Raw genomic sequence first — 24235 nt, forward strand, 5'->3', positions numbered from 1 at the left:
CTGTAAAGTCTTTTAAGAGAACTAAAACACTGCAATCATCCAGGAAGAAGGGCTCCCCTGAAAATACACTGCAGCCAAGGACCTAAGGAAATCCTTCAGCAAAACACATGCTGACAACTTTCTAAAGGTCAAGCTGAAGCATTTATAAAGTATAAAAATACTCATGTTTGGTATTTTATACTTAAAATATACATAATAAAATTATTTTATTACTTAATACTGTAAGATAGAACTAGGATGGAATGTGTATTATTCAATCCTGATTTTTGCAGCAGGAAATGATAGTATTTGCACATCAATATAAAGTTTCCCCAAGAATTATCAATTCTATATGAAAGAGGATAGGATTACCGGAGAGCCAGGTGGATTGGAGGTCTGATTATACAGTTGGGGACTCTGGGACACTACAGCTGCTGAGGTGGTGGTCACTGCTGTGCCTAATGATGAACAAAGGGATTAGAGAGTCAGATGCACTGAACTGCAGGCCAACTACCCACCTGTAACGCCTCATCTATCTTCTTAGTTAGTGTGTTAGCTTTTCTTTTTTTCTTTTCTTGAGACAGTCTCCCTATGTAGTTCAGGCTAACTTTGAACTTGGAATCCTCCTTCCTCAAGTGCTGGCATTACAAATGTGATCTAACTCCCAACCAACTCTCTCTCTCTCTCCCCCTCACCCCCCTTCACTATGGACACATGGTAACAGTTCTGACTATGCCCCTCACATTCTTGCAGAGATATGGACTTCAGCTTTGGGTCTAGTTAAGATACCTTGTCATATTTCCTCAAGCATATTTAAGCAAAAGGTACAAAGGAGATGAACTTTACTACCTGATGTAGATGATGAATCAGATTCTAATCCTCCAGTTTGTTGCTGATAAAACTGCTGATAATCCTGTGAATACTAAGGAAAAGTTCACTATTAAATTTGCTACTTGAAGAATAGAAGAAGTTAAAGACTAGAAACTGAAAGCTAGTTAACTCAACCTACCTGAGCATACTGGGCATAACCATCCTGGCCTGGCTGCAGGTAACTATAGTCAACACTGCCTCCTTCGCCACTTTGAGACTATGAAAATGGGGGGGGGGAACCCAAAAACAAAAACCAAAGTGAATTTCAAACAAAGAAGGTAGGAAGTACTCTCCCAAACAAATGAAAAACTTCAAACAACTCCCTTAAAAACTTCTGCAAGTATCTTGGGAGAGATCACATTTGTGAATTTCAAGACTAAAAAGACTCTTCTTACCTGGGTAGATGACCACTGAGCAGCAGCTATGGCTGTACTAGCTACAGAAAAGGCGCTGACACGGTTGCCATCTGGAAGGACCAAGTCCCTGAAACCACAAAAATCCAATCATGTGATCCTAGCTCTGCATGCCCCCAATTAGTGCCTTTGTGCTGCCAAGAGAGCAGTTAGGTCTCAAATGGCCATGTTTCACAGGGGGAAGAATCTTTCTACACAAACTCTTCAGTGGACAAGTGCCCCAGTATTACTACTGCTCTAGTTCATAATTGCCATTTAAGAAGGCATCTGTTGAATGAACAATGGTACTAACAAAAGGGGAAATTTACAGTGTTAAAGTACTATATACATGAAGCTATTAAAATGCTCTTTGGAAAGCTAGGAATATTGCTAGATTGTGACACTAGACCTCTTCAGTTTGCCTGCTCTAAAACATATTCTCATCTGTCATCTTGCCTTTGTCTTGCTCTGAAGGAATTTCTGGCAACCATAAAGTAACTACACAGGATAGAAGAGAACTGGCTATTAGGAAATACAGTCATCTCCCTCCTGATATACAATCAGAGAGGAGAATATATCAGTGTTGAGAACATAGAACTGGGGTACAGTTGGCAAAGTATCTTTGAAAAAGTATGCATATGCAGTAATTTGAAATAAAGAAAATAAAGCCACTCACTTTCTGGCACTTTTTGCAAAATCAACACCAATAGTTTTCCCATCAATTTTCAAAGGAGGATGGAGACTCTGTAATATCTGAAGCAGCTGAGAAGCATCCTGAAGGAAAATGTGAAGAAAAGAAATTTCATCAGTTTAAGAATTAAAAATCTCTCATGATAAACCAATAAAAATGTACCACTCCAAAAAAAATCTCTCTACCATCAATTGTATTCAAGACATAATCTGTTTAGAAATATGAAACTGAGAAAAGAAACACCTCCAGGTTATGAAGGTAGTCAGGATTATTAAAGGAGCAAAGGCTAAATAAACCAGAGCACAAAGACTACACTGTAACTCAAATTTCAGTTGTCAGTTCTTTACAGGTATAGACATTTTTACTGTATATCAAAGAAATCAATTCCAGCTGTGTGTTGGTGGCTCACACCTCTATAATCTTAGCTACTCAGGAGAATGAGATCTGAGGATCACAGTTCAAAGCTAAGCCCAGCAGGAAAGTCCATGAGACTCATCTCCAATTAGCTACCAAAAAAGACACAAGTGGAGATGTGGCTCAAGGGGTAGAGCAATAGAGCACTAGACTTGAACAAGAAAGCTTGGGGTCAGCACCCAGGTCCTAAAAAAAGTCCTATAACTTAGTACTGCTAAACTATTATTATACAGCCTTGAACTTTATGTTCCAGAAACCTCAAAATTAGTTAAGTCACATTTACCTCTTAAAGTTTGTTTTTTTTTAAATTCTTGGGGGCTAGAGATTAAACCCAGAATCTTGGAATATGCTACATATGTGCACTGCTACTGGGCTACATCTTCCAATACAGTTATTTTTGTTTTTTCAAAGGAAAGATTAGCTTAGAAGAACCTCACCATTGCAGAAGACAGCTGTACAAATGCAAAGCCTCTGTTCTGCTGGGTCTGTTTGTCTTTGATGAGACGAATGTTATTGACAGCTAAAGATGCATAGGGAGATAGTGCTGTCATAATGGAATCCACCACAGTGTGTGGAGCTATGTTCCGAAGAATGATCGCTGGAGGGAAAATGAGACAAATGACATAACCATGCTTTCCCATCACCAATGTTTTTCACATAGGTTTAAAATACAAAAAAAAAAAATCTATTTTGGTAAGTTCCTAGTATATTTTTCACTCTGACAAGGAGAAAAATAAAACCTTTTTTTTTTTGGGTTGGTTGTAGGGCCTAAACTCTGGGCTTAGGCACTGTCGCTCAGCTTTTCAGCTCAAGGCTAGCGTTCTACCACTCGAGCCACAGCACTACTTTTGGCTTTTTCTGCTTATGAGGAATTGAACCCAGGGCCTCATGCATGGAAGGCAAGCACTATCTACCACCGAGCCAAGTTCTCAGCCCCTAAAATCTTTTATTGGAAAAAATTAAGCTGCCCTTGCTCACCTAAAAGGGGCTAAGAGGGACAGCAGCAGTGGCTCATGCCCGTAATCCTAGCTACTCAGGAAGCTGAGCTCTATTTGAGGATCATAGTTCAAAGCCAACCCCGGCAGGAAAGACCATGAGACTTATCTTCAGTTAACCACCAGAAAATTGGAAGTGGCACTGTGGCTCAAAGTGGTAGAGCACTAGCCTTGAACAAAAGAGCTCAAGGACAGCGCTCAAGGCCTGAGTTCAAGCCCACAACCAACCAAAAAAGGGGTGAGGGAAGCTGGGCACTGTGGCTCATCAAGCCTGTAATGCTAGCTACTCAGGAGGCTGAGATTTGAAGATCACGGTTCAAAGTCAGCCCAGGCAGGAAAGTCTATGAGACTCTTTATTTCCAATGAACCACCAGAAAACCGGAAGTGGTGCTGTGGCTCGTGTGTAGAGCACTGGCCTTGAGCTGAAGAGCTCAGGGACAGTGCCCAGGCCCAGAGTTCAAGTCCTCCAACCGACCAAAAAAAAAAAAAAAGGGGGGGGGGAAATCAAAGGGAAGGGAAGCCAGGTGGCAGTGGTTCACACCTGTAATCCTAGCTACTTAGGAGCTAAGATCTGAGGAGCCTGATTCAACGTCAGTCTGGACAGACAAATCTTGAAATGCTTATTTCCAACTAACCACTAAAAAGTGGAAAGAGGCGGTATGGCTTAAGTAGTAGAGCACCAGGTTTGCATGGTAAAAGCTAGTAAGAGCATGAGACTCTGAGTTCAAGTATCACCACCAACACACAGACACACAGAAGAATTAGAAAGAGGACTGAATTTCCAACTGATGTGAACTTTTCACACAAAAGCCAAGTTTGAACTTACTATCACAGTAGTAATCCACAGACTGAACTGACTCTGTGGTTCCAGGGGGCACTTCCTGTTCAGAGTCTACAAGTTGGAGAAAAGAAGACTCAATTGAAGACTAACAAAGTATTTTTGGTAAGGAAATAATACCCCCAATCTTTTTAAGTACATACAGCAGACTTTTCCCCCCTCTTCCTTTTAAAAACATTTGTAGCTACAGTAAAACCTCCTTATTTTGACTTGGCTAATGTATAATACAAATATTGGGCCAGGACAGGATGACATTTACCCCGGCATTAAAGAAAAGCAATTGTCGAGGCTGGGAAGGTGGCTCAGTGGTTGAGCGCTTGCCTTGCATGCCCAAGGCCCTGGGTTCGATTCCTCAGCACCACATAAGCAAAAAGAAAAAAGCCGGAAGTGGCACTGTAGCTCAAGTGGTAGAGCACTAGCTTGAGCTGAAAAGCTGAGGGACAGCACCCAGGCCCAGAGTTCAGGCCACATGACTGGACCCCCCCCCAAAAAAAAGCAGCAATTGTGGAAAGCAAACCAGGTGAGCAGACTAAATTTGGGAAAACAAAAATAATTTTCTGTACTCTCACAATGAGCAGCAGCACCTATATAACCTAAGGTAAAAAAGGCTTAAGGGAAATATTCAAGTTGCTTGTTAAACTTCCTAAAATCTATACTTTTCTTCAGGTCCACAGACAAGTAACCCATCAGGTTTCATTGCATTTTCCAAATAGCTGAATCCACGCTTACCAAACTTGTCTGCTCCACATCGGAAGCATTTTAGTCTTTTCCTGAAATTGTTAAGGCAGCACTGGAAAAAAAAAAAGTTTTATTTGTGGTTATTTCTTACATTAGGCCAGATTTTCTAGTAACAATGTGGGTTAGAGCAGTGAGGCCACAGGTAAGTCCAACAACTAATATTAAAAAAAAGCAGGAAATGATATACATTCCAGATAAAAGGGTATAACCCCAAAAAGTTTAAATGTTAGATCACACGAACTCTTCCAAGAAAAACAAATTTTGTTGTACTTTGAAGCAGAATTCTATTTTTATCAACTTGAAGAAGGCTTCAGTTCACCCAAAACTCTTAGCTCAAACACACTGACAAAGTTTATGCCTGATATTAAGAGTGCAATATAGATCATTCTATTATATGCAGACATAATGTAATCTGAATTGCATCTTGTCCCTTACTAGATAGTCATATACAGGAATAAATTTGAGCACTCTCAAAATAGCAATGTTGACAGGCTGGGAAGGTGGCTCAGTGGTAGAGCACTTGCCTTGCATGCCTGAGGCCCTGGGTTCGATTCCTCAGCACCACATAAGCAAAAAAAAAAAAAAAAACAGAAGTGGCGCTGTGGTTCAAGTGGTAGAGCACTAGCCTTGAGCTGAGGGACAGCACCCAGGCCCAGAGTTCAGGCCCCACAACCGGACCTCCCTCCCCCCCCAAAAATAGCAAGGTTGACATCAAAGTTCAAAATGATGTACCAGTGACAGGACCACATTTTTGTTATCAAGTTTCTCAAGGATATCTGCCAATGCAGTTGAGAGGCCATGCCAAAGTTGAGACCTCAAAAATTCAATAAGCAATAAAGTGAAAAACACTTAAAATCTTAATTGAAATAGCTTGGAAATCTGAATCTCTATATAACAAAATCTATACAGTTCTTGGGATTCTGTCTTCAATACCAGCACAGGACACAGGGAAAGTACAAAAGGATAAAAATTACCTTATAAAAAGAGCTGGTGATTAAGCATTTATTTTCCTTGTTTAGACATCAAACAGATAAACAGAAAAACAGTAAAATACTGAATTAGTTTTATTTGGGAAGAACACATGTTTACCTTGTTACAAAGCCAATCTTCAAACTTAGGTCTGGGATTGCTATAATGCATTGCAATGTGCTTTCCTTGAATCACCAACTTTTTCTGCAAGAAAAAAAAGTAATTAGTTATTTCCATTGTGAGGAACATGTGTCCATTTTCCCAGGGCAGAGCACACTTCGGAAAAATCAGTGCTCTGGAATTAAATGGACAACATACGGGGAGGACCAACCACCGCCACCTATACTCTGCCCATCCAATCCTTCAGATAGGCAGTAAGAGAATGGGATGTGGAGTAAAGGTAAACGGAGTCAGGGAATGTTGAAAAAGCTGCCAAACACTAAACACTGACATGCACCAGGCTGTGTCTCCAGCAGAGACAGAAGTCTTACATTCAGCATTGACAGGCTGCCTGAGAGTAACAGTCTATTTCAAAAGCAGAAGACAGACCTCTCCCAGTTCTGAGACTGTCTCCTACATTAGACCTTAACATAATATCCTTGAGCTTTGCTTCACTTTTTCCCAGTCCCCATCCTTATGAAAAGTACAAGACTTTGTATTTCCCCCTTCCCCAAACTCTTGCTTCAAGATGTGTCCTTTGTGGGGGACAAAAGGAGGGGAACACATTTTAAAGGGAACTTTATTACAATTCTTTCTCAGGAATTATTATGAATGCCACCAACTCTAAAACAGCTAAATGAGATTTCTTTCTGCCAAATGTGATTATGTCATGTCCTAGGTGATAGATGTGCTTTTCATTGAAATGGATGGTACTCTCTTTAGGATAAGTCATCAGGAGGCCAATGAAGTTTCTTCAGGGGGGTAGGGAAGTTCATAAAAATATATACCACCTCATCCTTCAAGTCAACCTGTGACTAAATGGGACTTAACTTTAAAACTTTAAGCTGAAGCTGTCTAGACAAAAGTATACCTAAGACCTGCCCCCAAAAGATCCTTCATTTACATAAGTATCTTTCCTTTTTAGATGGGATGGTGTTCTGATACTAGCAGAACAGATTTAATTAGGTTAGACACCTAGATTGATAAAAGGAAGCTAACCCTTTAAACAGTGTTGAGCAATTTGATTCTTACAGATCCTTAAGGATTTAAGACATACTGTCAATTGTTTCTTTGGTATCTAAAGGCAAAAGTACATTATGTCTGGCCAATAGGGAAGTTGCTGAAGGGCCATCTGCTCATTGTAATGTACTAAAGCAAATATAAGCTGGGAGATATGTCAACAGATCATCCCACTAGGAGGGATGTGTGCTGGGAGAAGACTCCAAACTACCACTGAATCCCTAATCCTACTGGCCTTTAATTTCTGGAGTGAATATGAACTGTACTATACATTAATATAGCTTTGTATACATTAAAATTGTGGAGACTTTTATTGTGTATGCTTTGGATTTACTGGGATGGCAGCCATGATATAAATGAATGAAGACCTGGTTGTGATTTCTAGGCTATGAAGTCATTCATTTATTTGTTTTTGATACAAGGTCTTACTTTGCTGCCCAGGGTGGCCTCAAATTCATCATCCTCTTGCCTCAGCCTCAAGACTGCTGAGAATACAGGCATTAGCCATCATTCCCAGAAAGAAATTGAGAGGCTTAAAAAAACCTTAAGTCAGTCAATCAAAGCAACAGTCTTGTTATAAAGTTATGTTATCAAAGAAATGTCACTCTTATTCATGGGTGACTCAAATCATAACATGCTGTAGAAAAGTAATGCAATGAGCAAAATATACTTGCTTAAAGTCATTCAATATTATGCTTTGGAGTTCTTGCAAAAACTTTTAAGTTCCAAGCAATGAACATTATTTTGATAAATCAAGGAAAACTTTAAAGTCATATCAAAGAACCACCAATGATTTGCTTTGAAGAGATTATAAAAGGCATTGTGAGGAGACTGTAATATTGTTATTTTTAACTAGATTATAGATAGTGGCAGGGCATCTTTCTTAGACTAATCTCATCAGACTTATTTTTTCATATATTCTATTATGTCCTTAAATAATTCCTGAAGATCCATCCAAGCAGTTTTGTCTCCAAGAGGCTTGCTTGAGGCCTCCGGCCAGAAATAATTATAAAAATTACTGCCACAGACTTCCACTATGTTCCTTCACTGTCAAATGGAAGAGTGTGATATTCTAAGCTTACCCTCAAAGGGCATCAGGTAAGGAAAAGGAACATTAAGATATTTTGCTAACTACCAGACAGGTATTTAGTAGTTAAAGATCTGCAAGGTAGCCATATTAAAAAGCAGAATAAATTCTGCAAGGAAGTCTGTGGTACTATATTTAGTCAATTTTAATATATACAAAGCATTCTTTTTGCTTTTTAAAAATCACTCCTTTGGAACAAACCACTCCTTTAACCATTTTTTTTAATTGTACAGACTTGTTCCATTTTCATGAATATCTAGACTTGGTGAGTGAAGCAACCTGATTGGCTTCCATCCAGCTGGTAGCATCTTGCAAGTGATAAAACTCCACGAAGGCGAAACCACGGCTTACACCTAGAGACAGCATTCAGATATAGACGGGATACTCGTGTTAGTCAGTTCCTTTAAACAGGTGAATCTCTCTCCCACTGCTTCAACACTTCGTGACAAAGCCAATTGGGAAGCAGCTTTACAAATGTGACTTGAGTTTGGGATCTTCTTGATACTTTGCCATGGCAAGGAAAAAGCCGCCTGAACTAAATGCCACTTGATTTTTGATTCCACGCTTAAAGTAACCATGCAACCGACTATGAACAGTCAAACAAGGAGTTCATACTTACCGAAGGAAAAGAAAGCCCCTAAAAACAAAGTTTTAAATAGTTCCTCAGATGCTAACATCGTTTTCAAAGAGTCACATTCCTTAGCCATGGCAAACCTTTCATTCTGAATTCATGTGCTTGAAGACTGGGGGATAATCAAGATGTTCTTTAGGGACTGAAGTGGGAATGGGGAAGAGAGCCAGAATAACAGGAACTAAGGAAGTTCTCACCTGTCTTCCTCTTCATCAGCCTCACATCCGCAGGCTGAGGGCCTTCAAAGGACTCCATCATTTCTCGAATCTGTACAAGGTTTTACACATTTACAGTTAAAGCCACACTATTTTACAAAGCTCTAAGATTAGGGAGTAATCTCTACCCTTTTAAATTTATTTCAAAATGCATTTATCCTAAAAGGCATAAAGAAACTTTTTTCACAGAAATTAATGTATTAGTGTATTATAAAAGCCTTGAAGGATTCATTGTACGCTTCCTATAAATTTCCCTCAAGTACCATTATTTACATTTACAGAGTCTTGCTCATGGTATTATTTATATTTACAGAGTCCTGCTCATGGCATGATGGTTCTCAAGCGTCACTCCTATAATCTAATCTCATTACTCTTTGTCCTAAAGGACAAATGAGATATAAATGAAAAATGAGATATAAAGAAGGCACTAGGCAATACATAATCCTAGCTACTCAGGAAGCTCAGACCTTAGAATCATAATTTGGAGCCAGCCCCAGCAACAAACCCAAAAGACTACAATGTACCCACCCACAAAAAGCCAAAAGTGGAGGCATGGCTCAGTGGTACATTAAAGAATATAAGGCTCAAGCAACTCAATGGCAGCGATGGGAGGGAGGGAACAAGTGGGAAAGAGGGAACAGCTGATGCTATGCAAAACAGAAGAAATGTACATATCACCCAATGTGGAAGAAATAACTGTATTGCTAAGCTCATAGAACTCATAAATGTTATAGACCGTGATAGACAATTTGCTCCAGGAAAGTTACAATGTGTTTGTGACTTAACTGAGCATCACTATCCCACAATACTGTGAAATTTGGGAAATTATGTAACCACTTAATTACAATAAAAAATCTGAAAAAAAAAAAAAAAGCTGGGCACTGGTGGCTCACATCTGTAAATCCTAGCTACTTAGGAGGCTGAGATCTGAGGATCGAAGTTCAAAGCCAGCCCAGCAGGAATTTCTGAGACTCATCTCCAATTAACCACCAGAAAACCAGAAGTGGTGCTGTGGCTCAAAGTGGTAGAGTGCTAGCCTTGCACGAAAGAACTCAGGGACAGAGCCCAAGACCTGAATTCAAGTCTCATGACTGACCCAAAAAAAAAAAAAAAAAAGGTCAGGTATTGTTTAACACCTGCAATTCTAGCTACTCAGGAGGCTGAGATCTAAGGGCTGAAGTTCAAAACTTATGAAGGCAGACAGAGACTTCAATGAGACTTATCTTCAATTAACTAGCAAAATGCAGACTGGAGACATGGTTCAAGTGGTAGAAATCCAACCACTAGCAAAAAAGCTGAGTGAGAACACAAGTGGAAACCAAAAACAAGCAAAGAAAAAAATACATATATACACATACAGGTATAGTGACACACACCTGTAATACCAGAGGCCATGACCACAGAAATGCAAATTAGAGCAATTCCTCATGATTCACAGAACACTATTTTCCTATTCACTAAAAGTTGTAATGACCAAATCAATACTTAGAAGTACTTTCATGGGGCCAGGAAGGTGGCTCAGTGGTAGAGCGCTTGCCTTGCATGCCTGAGGCCCTGGGTTCAATTCCTCAGCACCACATAAGCAAAAAAGAAAAAAAGCCAGAAGTGGCGCTGTGGCTCGAGTGCTAGAGCGCTAGCCTTGAGCTGAAGAGCTGAGGGACAGCGCCCAGGCCCAGAGTTCAGGCCCCACAACTGGACCCCCGCAAAAAAAACAAAAATAACAAAAAAAGTACTTTCATGATCATTAGTGAACATGATCCTGAGATCTTTCTAACAATGCCCTGTTTGTCTTTTCAATTTTCTTACTGTAAATAAATGTCTACTGTCATGTTTCCCTCCTCCTTTTTTTGTGGGCGAATCTCCTGAAGCACAGTGCTAAAGCTAGTGTTCCATGAACAAAAGGCTGTTGTTTATCTCATGGAGAAAATACATGTTACATTGGCTTCATTCAAATATGAGTTAGAGTCCTGTTGACTGTGAGTTCATTGTTAAGTAACCAGCAATATTATCAATTAAACGTGTGTGCGTGTGTGTGTGTGTGTTTTCGTTCCTAGGGCTTGAACTAGGTCCTGGGCACTATCCTTGAGCTTTTTTTTGGTTGAAAGCTAGTGCTGTACCACTTGAGCCACAGTCTACTTTGAGCTTTTTGGTGGTTTACTGGAGAGAAGTCTCACAGACTTTCCTGCCCAAGCTGGCATCAAATCAGGATCCTCAGATATTAACTTTGAGTTAGGATGAGAGGTATGAGCCACTGGTGCCTGGTTTCAAATGCAATTTTAAACAGGAACAGCTAAGTTTTTTCACTGATCACCTAAAAATTTAACTCCAGAAAGCTGTAGGCTCTATTTTCCTTAGAAGTAATGGCTCAGCACTCATGGTTAACTATGAAGCATAATTATCTATACGGAAAATGGACTGTATCTATTTTATCACATACAAGTGGTATAGTAAGTCTCTAGGATACTGACCATACTATAGTAGGTAAAAAGTTAATCACTAGAGTAAATATAGTTACTATAACAGTAATGATAAAGTAACATAGCAACATAGTAACTAGAGATAGTTTCTCTAAAGAGGTTGCATGTTGCAAGGAAAGGATGCTAAGCTAAAAAGAGAAACAAGACTAACAGTTGATATACTAAAGTTTAGAATATTAGTATAACGGGCTGGAAAGGTGGCTCAGTGGTAAAGTGCTCACCTTGCATACATGAGGCCCTGGGTTCGATTCCTCAGCACCAAATAAGCACCTGGCTATAATGTTCCTTTCAAAATGTCACATTCTAGGGCTGGAAAGGTGGCTCAGTGGTGGAGCGCTTGCCTTGCATGCATGAGGCCCTGGGTTCGATTCCTCAGCACCACATAAGCAGAAAAAAAAAGCCGGAAGTGGTGCTGTGGCTCAAGTGGTAGAGTGCTAGCCTTGAGCTGAAGAGCTGAGGGACAGCGCCCAGGCCCAGAGTTCAGGCCCCATGACCGGACCCCAAAAAAAAAAAAAGAATATTAGTATAACATTTTACATTTACTATTACTGATTTTTTTTGAGGGGAGGATAATATCAAGGAGCATTTATTTTTCATTAATACTTTATTTTAAGGACCTAACTGTGTCATTACATCCTACTTTTATTCTGAAGTATCTGTAGAATTAGTGTTACAAAGCAGATTTGAACAGCCTGAAGAGCTGGAACCAATACTGGCAACAAATTCTAACTCAATTAGGGGTGGGAACATGTTTTCTTTCTTTTTTTTTTTTTTATTTGCCAAGCTATCTTCCTAAGTGGCTCTTACCTTTGCATTTATTTATTTAGTCCATTATGGGGGCTGAATTCTGGGCTTGGGCACTGTCCCTCACCTTTTCAGCTCAAGACTAATGCCCTACCACTTGAACCACAACACTACTTCCTGCTTTTTTCTGCTTATGTGGTGGTGCTGAGGAATCGAACCCAGGGCCTCATGCATGCAAGGCAAGCACTCTACCACTGAGCCAACTTCCCAGCCCATGGGAACATGTTTTCTAACAAGGGACATCTGGATATTTAAAACAGAATTGGTAGGCCATACTAAATTAATACAGGCAAATAACTATAGGTAGACTACTAGGAGCATTTAAGTCTTGTCCTGTCATTTATCAAATGACATATAGGCTTTATATGGTCAGATGGCCAGGTGATCTCTAACCCTGACTAAATCATAAAACTGTTTAATCATTAAGATAATAAAAAATATAAACAAAAATAAATGAAATGGAAAAAGGTTTGTTCAGAAGTAGTACCTGCCAACTAGCAAGTGTAAGCCTTAAATTCAATTTCTAACATAGCCAAAAGCAAAACACAACCCCCCTAAACCCAAATTAAAGTAGGAACACTATAATCCAAAATTCCCATTGTGTTCAAATCTTTCCTCATGATGTTTCCAACTCTGTTCTAGAGTTTTCAGAGTTAAGTTTCTTAGCCATGCAATTCTTTCATTTTGAATACCTGTCCATGAAGACTAGGGGATATTAGGATGCTCCTTAGGGATTGAGGTAGGTACCAACGAAAAAGCACAAAATCTGCTCTTGCTAAACAAAGGAAGCTGAGGTTTACTAGATCATCGATTGGTAGGGAGTGGGGGGATAAAGGGGTTGGGGAGGTATGTGGGGCAGGGAGGTTGTGGTGATCACACCTGTAATCTCAAGTCTCAATAAATTAATGAAAAAATAAAACTATCATGTGGTAGCCCTCAGGAGGCTAAAGTAAGAGGACTATAAATTCAAGACCAGCTTGAGTTACAAAATGGATCTAATCTCAAAAACAAAAAAAAAAAAAGAAAGAAAGAAATAATAAACCAAATACCTGTAACCCCAGCTACTCAGGAGGTAGGAGAACTATGAGTTTGAGGCCAGCCTGGGCAATATTAGTAATATTCTATCTCAACAATACAGCCAGGTGAGGCTGGGAATATGGCTCAGTGGTAGAGTACTTGTCTAGCATGCATGAAGCCCTGGGTTCTGTTCCTCAGTACTACGCTAGAAGCAGCGTTATGGCTCAAGTGGTAGAGTGCTAGTCTTGAGCAAAAGCTCAGGGACAATGCCCAAGCCCTGAGTTCAAGCCCTAGAACTGCCCGCCTCTCCTACCCCCAAGAAAAAAATACAGCAATGTGACGATGGCTTACACCTACAATCCTAGCTACTCAAAAAGACTGGATGACTGTGGTTTAAAACCAACCTGAGAAAACTCTCTCCAATTAACTAGCAAAATGTTGGATCAGAGATGTGGCTCAAGTGGCACAATACTAGTCATGAGCAACAAAGCCAGTGACAACACTAGGCTCCCAGTTCAAGTTCCAGGACAAGCACCAAAATAAACAAAAACTCCAAACAAAACAAACAAAAATACCACTACTACCACAAAAAGATAAAACAAGCTTGGTGCTGGTGGCTCAGGCCTGTAATGCTAGCTACTCAGCAGGAAAAGTCCATAAGACCTCCAATAAACCACCAGAAAACTGGAAGTAGTGCTGTGGTAGAGCGCTAGCCTTGAGCTGAAGAGTTGAGGGACAGTGCCCAGGCCAAGAGTTCAAGCCCCACAACCAACAGCAACAAAAAATCCTCCAATCCCACAAAACAAAACAAATATCATCAGCATCGATGGTTCATGCCTATAATCCTTACTACTCAGGAGGCTGAGATCTGAAAACTGTAGTTCAAAGCCAGCCTGGGCAGGAAAGTCTGTGAGACTCATCTCTAATTAAATGCAGGGGGTAAAAAAAGCTGGAAGTGGAGCTGAGGCTCAAGTGGTAGACCCTATTCTTGAGCAAAAAAGCCTAGGGACAGCATCCAGGCCCTCAGTTCAAGTACCAGTAGGACTGGCACCAAAAAAAAAAAAAAAGAAGAAACTTGAGGTATAGCTCAAGTAGCACACAGGAGGCCTTGTGTTCAATGCTCAAGACTGCAACCAAACTAAAGTAACAAAACCTCAACAACAAAACATACCAAACTGATAAATGATAGAGCTGTTGGGATTCCTATTCTTTGAATGCTCTATAAACATTTTACAAATGCTAAGACTCCAATAAGTAAATTTCTATGATATTACATAGTATTTAGAACTTCAGAAATTAAATAGTAACTACGAGTGTTTACCTGAAGAAGCCTAAAATACAGTGCCATAATTGTTTCATTACCAGTAGTATAGCCTCCAAAACTCAGCTACAGCCAACTTCCCCTCCATACTACCTACTTCCTCTGTGGACTCTCAAGGCCACATAACCTGATTAATCACAAGCTTTCCTCAATCAACTTCTAAAGAATTTCTGACTCCCTGTGCAACTTCCTAAGCTCAGCATCATCTCCTCTATCACTCAAACCTGTGCAGCCTCTGCTAACAGGCAAACTATTTAGTAACTTTCATGCTTAGTTGGACTTTCAAAGATTCTGGACAACAGCACCTTCCCACCTGCCTTTTCCCTGGCAAGAACCTTTGACTCCCACCAAGCTGAGCCAGTCCAAAGCCTTATCTATTCAGTTCCGTTTCTATTTCCAGGTCTGCTCATATGATATCCCTGCTTAGAAAGACCCACTCCAAACACATTCCGCAGTTCTCTATCACACCAAATCACTCTATCCCTCAAGTCTCAGCTCAACTAATATCTCCATGGAGCTCTGCCTTATCCTTTGCAAGTCCTGACCTCCCTTAATAAAGCTTTCACAGTCCTTCAGCAGGACCACATTCAATGTCTTCTAAAACCAACCCCTTCTGCCTTTAAAAAGAAAAAGACAAGGACTTGCTATGTTGTCCAGGCTAGCCTTGGATTTGTGTTCAAAGTACCCACTTGCTTCAGCCTCCTGAGTAGTGGAGACATCTTATCACACCTGGCAACATCAACTTCTTATTGACACTGCATACATATGTACTTTTTCCAGGCAGGATTCATAGCTCTGTATCACTGTCACATAGCATACAGTGCAATAAGTGTTCAGTGATTATGTAAAATGGAAATAACTACCCACTGTTAAAGATAACATCCTGTTTCACATATAGCATAATCGCTACTTCCAGTGTTTTGAACCTTAAATTATTTGAACCTAATACTATCATTGGCTAATATTTAAACATAAGTCAGCATACTACTCTAGGGTACTAGGTACTAGAAAAATGCTTTTTAAAAGCATGTTTATGCTGGGCATCGGCAGCTCACGCCTTGTAATCCTAGCTACTCAGGAGGCTGAGATCTGAGACTCTTATTTCTAATAAACCACTCAAGCAGTAGCTTGCCTTGAGTTGAAGAGTGCAGGGACTGTGCCCAAGCCAAGAGTTCAAGCCCCATGACTGACCAAAAAAAAAAAAAAAAACCAAACAAAAAAACATGTGTAGGGCTGGGAAGGTGGCTCACTGGTAGAGTGCTTGAGGCCCTGAGTTTGATTCTTTAGCACCATATAAGCAGAAAAAGCCAGGAGTGGTGCTATGACTCAAGTGGTAGAGTACTAGCCTTGAGCTGAAGAGCTGAGAGACAGCACCCAGGCCCAGAGTTCAGGCCCCAAGACTAACAAAAATAAATAAATAAAACAAACTAAAAATAAAAAACATGTTTAAAGGCTGGACGCTGGTGGCTCACACCTGGTGGCTACTCAGGAGGCTGAGATCTGAGGATCACAGTTCAAAGTCAACCCTGGGGAAGTAAAGTCCATGAGACTCATCTCTAATTAACCCCCAGGAAGTGGCATTATGGCTCAAAGTGGTAGAGCACTACTAGCCTTGAGCTGCAGAGCTCATGAAAAACATCCACGCCAGAGTTCAAGCCTCCTGACTGACGAAAAAACAAACAAAAAACATGTTTAAGGCAAGGAATGTGGCTTAGTGGTAGTGTGCTTCCCTAGCATGCATGAAGCCCTGGGTTCAATTCCTCAGTACCATATAAACAGAAAAATCCAGAAGTGGTTCCGTGGTTTAATGGTAGAGTGCTACCTCTGAATAAAAAGCTCAGGAACAGTGCCCAGGACCTGAATTTAAGCTCAGGACTGTACAAAAACAAAACAAAACATGTTTAAAACCTTTAATTCACTTCGGCAATATTGGCTGGATGGCATACTTCATTTATAGAAACAGAAACTAGGTGCTAGTAGCTCACACTTATAATTCTATCTACTCAGGAGGCTAAGCTCTAAGGATCATAAGTTCAAAGCCAACCCAGACAGTAAAGTCCATGAGTCTCTTATCTCCAGTTAACTACTCAAAAAAAGGGAAGTGGAGCTCCAGTGATAGGATAGAGTGCTAGCCTTGAGCACAAAAGTTTAGGAGACAGTGCCTAGGCTCTGAGTTCAAGAGCCACAACTGACCAAAAAAAAAAAAAAAAAGTTAAAAACAAAAAGTAATTGGTTTTGACAGAGGTTTATTTTTAGAAATCTACCAGAGTGCCTTGGGAAGAGAAGAAATTCTGCCTGAAGATCAGGAAAGGCTTGACATAAAGGTATTTCCAAGCAGAAAAAGGCATACCAACAGAATGTTGTACACATCTAAAATAGTCCAGTGATGAAGTGGGTGGTGGATAAGTTAGAAGGGGTAAGGCCTCCTAACTGCTGGAAACTAAGCAGTTTCAAGTACATCAATGTCCTCCCCTCAATGGTCTAAGGAATAAGCCAGGAAATGTGCTTTCTTTTTCAAAAGGATTCTCTCAGATTTCAGATAGATAGTACAACTTTCTTCAAATCAAATGACAACCAGATTATAATCAACAAAAAAGCACCAATTATCTTCAAAGAGCTAATGAACAAATAAAGGCTTTTTCTCAGGAACTTCTGAAAACTCACCTTTGAACTTTAAAGGCTAATATATATAAATGGCATTTACTTCTATAAATCTGTATTCTAAAGACAGAACGGCATCACTAGATGAGCTATTAGCTTATTAACACAAAACATAAGACAGGCTGAGAAGGTGGTTTAATGGCAGAGTGCTTGCCGAGCAGGCATGAAACCCTGGGTTCCATTCCTCAGTATACCACATAAACAGAAAAGGCTGGAAGTGGTGCTGTGGTCAAAGGGTAGAATACTAGCCTTGAGCAAAAGAAGCTCCCGAACAGTGCCCAGGCCCTGAGTTCAAGCTCCAGGACAAAACAAAAACATAAACATAAACAAAAACATAAAACAGTAATAAGAGAAGCACAAAGTCTTTGTATTTCCTGGACTACTTGTTAGAATCAGTTTCCTCTTACATCGCTCTCCGTAATGGTGATGGGAAGGCCTCGAAGCATAATGGTCTTGCTTTCTCTTTCATCACTGATGTCATGCCTATAGTCATGCTCTCCATAATCACCATCTGAATGGTAGCCATCTTCAGATCGATCACTGTTCCTTCTTTCACGCTCTCTCTGATTCAAAGTAAAACAAAATTATTAGTACTCCACACTGCTGTTCACTTCAGTGCTAAGAACTGTCACAATCATTTTAGGAAAAATTATTTAATAACCCACTATTCAGTTGACAAACTCACAATAAAACAATGAAACTGTTATAATACGAAGATTATGTGCACAGAAAAGGTAAAAAAGAGAAAAAGGTACAAACATATAGGGGCAGCATAATTACTTCTAAACAAAGCTATGTATACTTATGGAAAGGATGGAATGTATACATATGGAAAGAGTCTGAGACTCTTATTTCCAATTAACCCCAAGTGGTAGAGTACTAGCCTTGAGCAAAAAAGCGAAGGGACAACAGCGAGGCCCTGAATTCAAGCCCCAGTACTGGCACATAAAAACCCCAGCTTACCAGTCTAAGACACATGGGGGCCTGTACTCTGTTATAAGCTTATCTCTGCCCTCCATTTTTGTGGTGCTAGTCATTGAACTTGGGATCTTATGTATTCCAAGAAAATGTTCTACCACTGAGCTAACCTCACCTTCACTATCTCATCTTTTTTTTTTTTGGTTGTGGGCCTGAACTTTGGGCCTGGGCGCTGTCCCTCAGATCTTCAGCTCAAGGCTAGAACTCTACCGTTTGAGCTGTAGCGCCATGTCTGGCTTTTTCTGCTTATGTGGTGCTGAGGAATTGAACCCAGGACCTCATGCATGCAAGGCAAGCACTCTTACCACTGAGCCACCTTTCCAGCCCCCACTATCTCATCTTTAAAATAAATCTACCTGATAGTGTAAACAGGTGTAATATACTATAAAACAGTGTAAGAAGGTAAATAACATCTACCTTACAGTGTTGCTAGTGAGACCTAATTGGATTCATGAAGTCTAGTGCTCAAAAGAATACATGATGTATTTCGTTTACTATTACTATATTTCTATTTCTGTAAGGCTCAGGATATTACTATTATTTGTGTCAGTACTAGGACTTGAACTCAGGGCCTTCTGCTCTCAATTCAGGTGAAAAGCTCTTGGCTATTGTTCTATCACTTGAGCCACATCTCCAGTTCCAGACTTTTGCTGGTTAACTGGTGATGTCTATCAAATTTGTCTACATGGGCTGGCTTTGAACTGAGATCCTAAGATCTCAACCTCCTAAGTACACAGAATTATAGGCATAAACCAGCCAGGCTTAGATTATCTTTTTTGGCTGGCTAATTGGAGATAAAGAATTCTTGGATTTGTCTGCCTGGGCTGGCTTTGAACCTCGATCCTCAGATCTCAGCCTCCTGTGATTACAGGCACAGGCTGTAACGCACACCTTTGTGTGTTATAGTCAACTCAAATATATCAGAGTAATTGAAATCAAAGTAATAGAAAGTTTGACTGCAATAGTCAAAGTAAGTTTCTATACTGTGTACTTTTTTTTTTTAAGGAATCTTGTATATATAATTTATAAGAAAACTCCATAAACAGTTGCTTGTCACTCACCTCTGGACTGTCATAGTCTCGGTAGTCATCATATCTATCACCCCTCCGATCATCACTTGATCTTTTGTAATCTGAGTCCCTCCGCCTGCTTCTGGATTCACGCTCATCACGGTCATCCCTGTCTATGATAGAACCGTATCTTCCACTACGTTCTGTTCTACTCACTCTGCCAGGGGAAAAAAAATCATTTAATCCAAACTATATCTTTTTGTACCTTCAGAACTTTCCCCCAAGACTAGTTTAATATATTTCTTAAAATTGATTACCAAACCCTGGTTAACAAAGATGACCACTGAGAAAATATCTACATCCTTAAGTGTAAAGATAATGTTTAAGAATTTATAGAAGGTGGCTCAGTGGTAGAGCGCTTGCCTTGCATGCCTGAGGCCCTGGGTTCGATTCCTCAGCACCACATAAGCAAAAAGCCGGAAGTGGCGCTGTGGCTCAAGTGGTAGAGCGCTAGCCTTGAGCTGAAGAGCTGAGGGACAGCGCCCAGGCCCAGAGTTCAGGCCCCACGACCGGATCAAAAAAAAAAAAAAAAAAAAAGAATTTATAGTAAGTCAGACAATATAGCTGAGTTAAAAAATTTTTTTGAGAAAGGGTCATATTCTCAAAGTTGATTCGTCTTCTGTTTTCTCAATCCTATGACACACATATTACCAATGGTGATCTTAGTGACCAAAGACTTTCACCCAGTTTAAATAAATACATCATAGCTCATCTATTCACAAGGGTACCACACGTACTAGGATATAGAGGAACAATATAGATGACCTAAATTAGTCTTTTTTCTCAGGCTGTTAATCCAATAGTTTCTTTGCAGATGTAACTGTATACTCAAAAGCAGCAACCTCAGAGAACATTTATCTCCTATAATATCTACTTTATTTTTGGCTACTTGCAATACTGGCTTTGTAGGAAAATAGGTGTAACCCAACAAATCACAGAACACGTTTATAAAACTATAAAGAGAAAAGAAAGGCTTGGGAAGAGACTTATTTAAAATAAGCATATTTAATAAAAAAATGGAAACAGAATACTTCATGTTTGAGACTGAAAGTCTAAAGAGTAGATGTTAACCGAGTATGTTACTTGGAACCACAAATGTGTCATAGCATTAAAATGCTGACACTATGTGACATAAACATGTTACTCTGGGCTGTCAATTTGATCTATCACAGGGACTGCCTTCAATATTAATTAAGAAGATGGAAGCTGGGCACCAGTGGCTCAAGCCTGTAATCCTAAACTACTCAGGAGGCTGAGATCTTAGGATTGCAGTTCAAAGCTAGCCTGGGCAGGAAAGTCCATGAGACTCTTATCTCTAATAAACCACTCAGAAAACTGGACTGGCACTATGGCTCAAGTGACAGAGCACTCCCTTGAGCTAAAGAGCTGAGGGACAGCCCTCAGGCCAAGAGTTCAAGCCCCACAACTGAGGAAAAAAAAAAAAGATGGATAGCCCAGTAAGACTGTGTTTTTAAGTCAAATGGTCTTGAGAAGGACAAACTATAGGTGACACAGAAGGCATATCTCCTCAACTTAATTCTCTACTAATTCTTTGACTTTTTTACTTCATGTAACAACAAAGTTCTAAGTGTCTCAGCTCTACAAACCTGGAGCATCTTGCTATTTAGGGGACAATAATAAGAACTAACATTTACAGGCTGCTGTGCTATTAAATACCAAGATTGTATGATCTCTTGGCTTCTGAATAGGCTGTTGTCCATACTTGGAACCCTCAGTGACATACCTCACCCTGCTCTCCTTTGCCTGATTCCTATTCAACCTTCAGTATTTTCTCCAGGAAGCTTTCTTTGCTGTGTGCAAGAAAAAACATGCTTCCTCTCTATGTTCTAACAGCACTTAAAACATCATAGCATGGTTCACATAGTACTTTTAATGCCTCACTAGTTCGTGAGGGCAGGATCATGAGGTGCTCATTAACAATGCCTGAAACAAAACAGATGCTCAAATATTTCTGTGATATTCAATTTTGTATAGCTAGTTCTTACTGAAATGTTGAGATCAATGGCCTGTAAAGTAGTAGTAACTTACCGTTTGTCTGAACCCATTGTCCTACTGAAGATCTAACACGAGGATCCAAAAGGCTTAATTTTTTTATTTTTTTCTAGGAAACAAAAGAGATGGTTGCAAATTTTGGATATAACTTAGGTCAATTGTACTATAAGCTGAGATACTACTGAGGCCTGGATTTCATCAAATCTTCATCAAATTGTCAAGGTATTATCTAAGGTAGGGGGGAGGGGATAAGGTAACACTCTGTTAACATTAAAATTATCCTAACAATTTGTTAAGAATACGCGTAGCAGTAAAATAAAGCACAGTTTAATGTATTAAAGACTCCCAGAAAGCAAGCATGCAGAAGAGTCATTTCTCCTAATTTAGGATTACAAAGCAAAAAGGGCGGAGCTGTAATTTAGCTCATTGCATTCTGAATCAAATCAATGGGGGTAGTTGACCGTTAAACCATTATTAACCAAAGTGTCTCGATTTTCATAAAATTCAACCCCGAAACAATGAAACAGAAAAGTCAAAAATTTCCGATGAAAAATGAAAAACAAACCAACCAACAACAAAAAACAAACCCAACAACCTTAAACAGCTGGAACGATCTGATTTGAAATCGTCAATTTATAAACGCCAAGCCGGATCCAAATCTTTATTTCAGGAAAGAATTAGGGCAAACCTAGACTTGACTTAATTCTTCTGTAATCACCACCAGGGCCTCTGAGCCCGCAGCCCGCGACCACGGAGTATAACAAACCGCCTCCTTGCCTTCCACCCTCCCCCGGCGCCCCCGAAAAGCGCCCCCTCCCCTCCCCCAGGTTGTAATCAAACATCATAAAGCTGGACCGCGTTCGACGCTTCCAAGGTCCGAGGAAACCAGTTACTGCCGTCTCGAGCGCCTCATCTAAAAACCGGGCCCCGGTGAACATGTGTTGAATGAATAAGTGAGAGCGCCACCGGGGGAGGCGAAGGCGTCGCGAGGCCGCCCCTCGCATTACCCGTCGGGGTGCCCGCACCCGCCTCGGGTGAGGGCGGCGGCGGAGATGGCGACCCCGGGTCTGTGACCCCGGGTCTGGCGTCGGGCTTTTCCCCCCTCCCCGCTCGCCGACCGCCCCGCCGCCGCCGCCGAGCGGCCTCGGGCGCAGCGCGGGTCCGTTGCAGTTGCGGGGCGATGGAGGCTTACAAAGTCTGCCCCGGGCACCGCCGAGTGGTGCCCGCGGGACCCAAGACAAGTTCCGCCGCTCCGTTCCAGCCAGGGCGGCAAATGTACAGCTCGAAAGAAGTGGAGTCAGGGCTGGGCTCCGCTGGGGGCGACCTCTGGAAGCTGACAGAACTGGCGGGAGGGGCGCGGCCTTTCAACGTTTGGAGGTAGTTCCGTCCCCACAGGGATCCCGCTAGGGCCTGTCAAGTGTCGGGAAACCTCAGGGAACGCTACCAACGGCAAATACCCATGGTTGTTACGGACGGACCCACACTCACCCCCTAAGAGAAAGTGAAGCAGCAGCCGTAGCGGTTCTGCGTCCCAGAACCTCCTGCAAGAGTTCGGCCGCTCCACAAAATGGCGACTCCGCCGACCGCCTTCTCCTACCCACACTACCTCGCGCCTATCCCCCCCCGCCCCTCCTTCTGCCCAGACAGCCGTTCTGCACAGGCGTCCAATCAGCGAAGTCGGCTGGCTGCGCAAAGGCTGCCGGGAAACGTAGTCACCAGGGCAGCCTGTCACTACTCCGTGTTTAATCTTTCGCATTTCGCTTTTTTCTAACCCTCAACAGAGTTGCTGGCCTACTTGTGAGGGCCCACATAAGAAGCTTTTCGAGTTTCTGTTAGGCATAGAAATTAGTTGCTCTTGCTGTAAAGCGCCTGACACCATGTAAAATATGTTTAATACGGTTTCTAAAGGAGTGTTATTAATCACTTCACTGGATTTGGGTTTGACTTTGTATTATATGCTTTAATCTTCACAATTTGAAATGGTATTAATCCCCTTTTTTCTGATGAGGAATTGGATGTTTATGTAAATTGAGACTTCTGTAGGTAGGTTTTTAGGATACCGTCTCTCTCTCTCTCTCTCTCTCTCTCTCTCACACACACACACACACACACACACACACCATCATTAAACAGAATTTAACAGTTAATACTTGAAAAGCCAGCCCCAGCAATAGTCTGCAAGGCTCTCTCTCTCTCTCACACACACACCATCATTAAACAGAATTTTACAGTTAATACTTGAAAAGGCAGCTTTAGCAATAAAGTCTGTTTTTTTTGTTATTGTTGTTTTGGTAGGTTGTGGGGCTTGAACTCTGGGCCTGGGCACTATCCCTCAGCTCTGCAGCTCAAGGCTAGTGTTCTACCACTTGAGCCACAGTGCCACTTCCCGTTTTCTGAGTGGTTTATTGGAGGTAAGAATCTCATGAACTTTCCTGCCTGGGCTGGCTTTGAACCGAGATCCTCAGATCTCAGCCTCCTCAGTAGCTAGGATTACAGGCATGAGCCATCAGCCAGGCTATAAGGTTCTTATCTTCAACAAACCACCAAAAAGCTGGAAAGTGGAGCTGTGGCCCAAGTGATTAGAGCATTGGTCCTTGAGTAAAAACGCTACAGGACAGCACCAGCATCCTGAGCTCAAGCTCCACCAGTACTGGCACAAAAAACAAAAAAACATTCTAGTCACCTTCCTTAGCTTGGAAATGGCAATTCTCTGCTTCCCATTATTCAGGACAAAAATCTTAGAAGTAGTTATAATTTTTTTCATATCCAACCTGTCAACAAATCCCTTGACTCTGCCTTCAAAGTATATAGATAGAATTTGACTTCTAAATATCTGCAGTCCTAGTCAAAGAAATCACTGTCCTTGTTTTACAGATGTAAGAGGCCATATAGAGAT

At 41.0% G+C, this 24235-nt stretch overlaps 1 protein-coding gene across 2 annotated transcripts in view; it reads right to left on the reverse strand.

The window, feature by feature from the left end:
* The window catches only part of Rbm5 (RNA binding motif protein 5), a 32915-nt gene extending 9991 nt beyond the window's left edge, over positions 1–22924 (reverse strand). The window contains exons 1-15 of one of the 2 annotated variants that reach the window (XM_013028157.1): positions 22828–22924; positions 21376–21448; positions 19318–19483; positions 17686–17841; positions 8981–9050; positions 8432–8505; positions 6007–6090; positions 4909–4969; positions 4168–4233; positions 2784–2944; positions 1918–2015; positions 1245–1332; positions 989–1066; positions 829–901; positions 352–437 (exon numbers count right to left, since the gene is read on the reverse strand). In XM_013028157.1, the coding sequence (XP_012883611.1) occupies positions 352–437; positions 829–901; positions 989–1066; positions 1245–1332; positions 1918–2015; positions 2784–2944; positions 4168–4233; positions 4909–4969; positions 6007–6090; positions 8432–8505; positions 8981–9050; positions 17686–17841; positions 19318–19483; positions 21376–21392 (1278 nt within the window). In that variant the 5' untranslated portion in view covers positions 21393–21448; positions 22828–22924. Of the gene's footprint in view, positions 1–351; positions 438–828; positions 902–988; positions 1067–1244; positions 1333–1917; positions 2016–2783; positions 2945–4167; positions 4234–4908; positions 4970–6006; positions 6091–8431; positions 8506–8980; positions 9051–17685; positions 17842–19317; positions 19484–21375; positions 21449–22823 lie in introns of both variants that reach the window. The other variant, XM_013028158.1, reaches the window with a different exon arrangement.
* Between the last annotated feature and the right edge of the window lie 1311 nt (positions 22925–24235).

This window comes from Dipodomys ordii, unplaced genomic scaffold (genome assembly GCF_000151885.1).
Source record: "Dipodomys ordii isolate 6190 unplaced genomic scaffold, Dord_2.0 Scaffold107, whole genome shotgun sequence".
Taxonomy (NCBI): Eukaryota; Metazoa; Chordata; class Mammalia; order Rodentia; family Heteromyidae; genus Dipodomys; species Dipodomys ordii.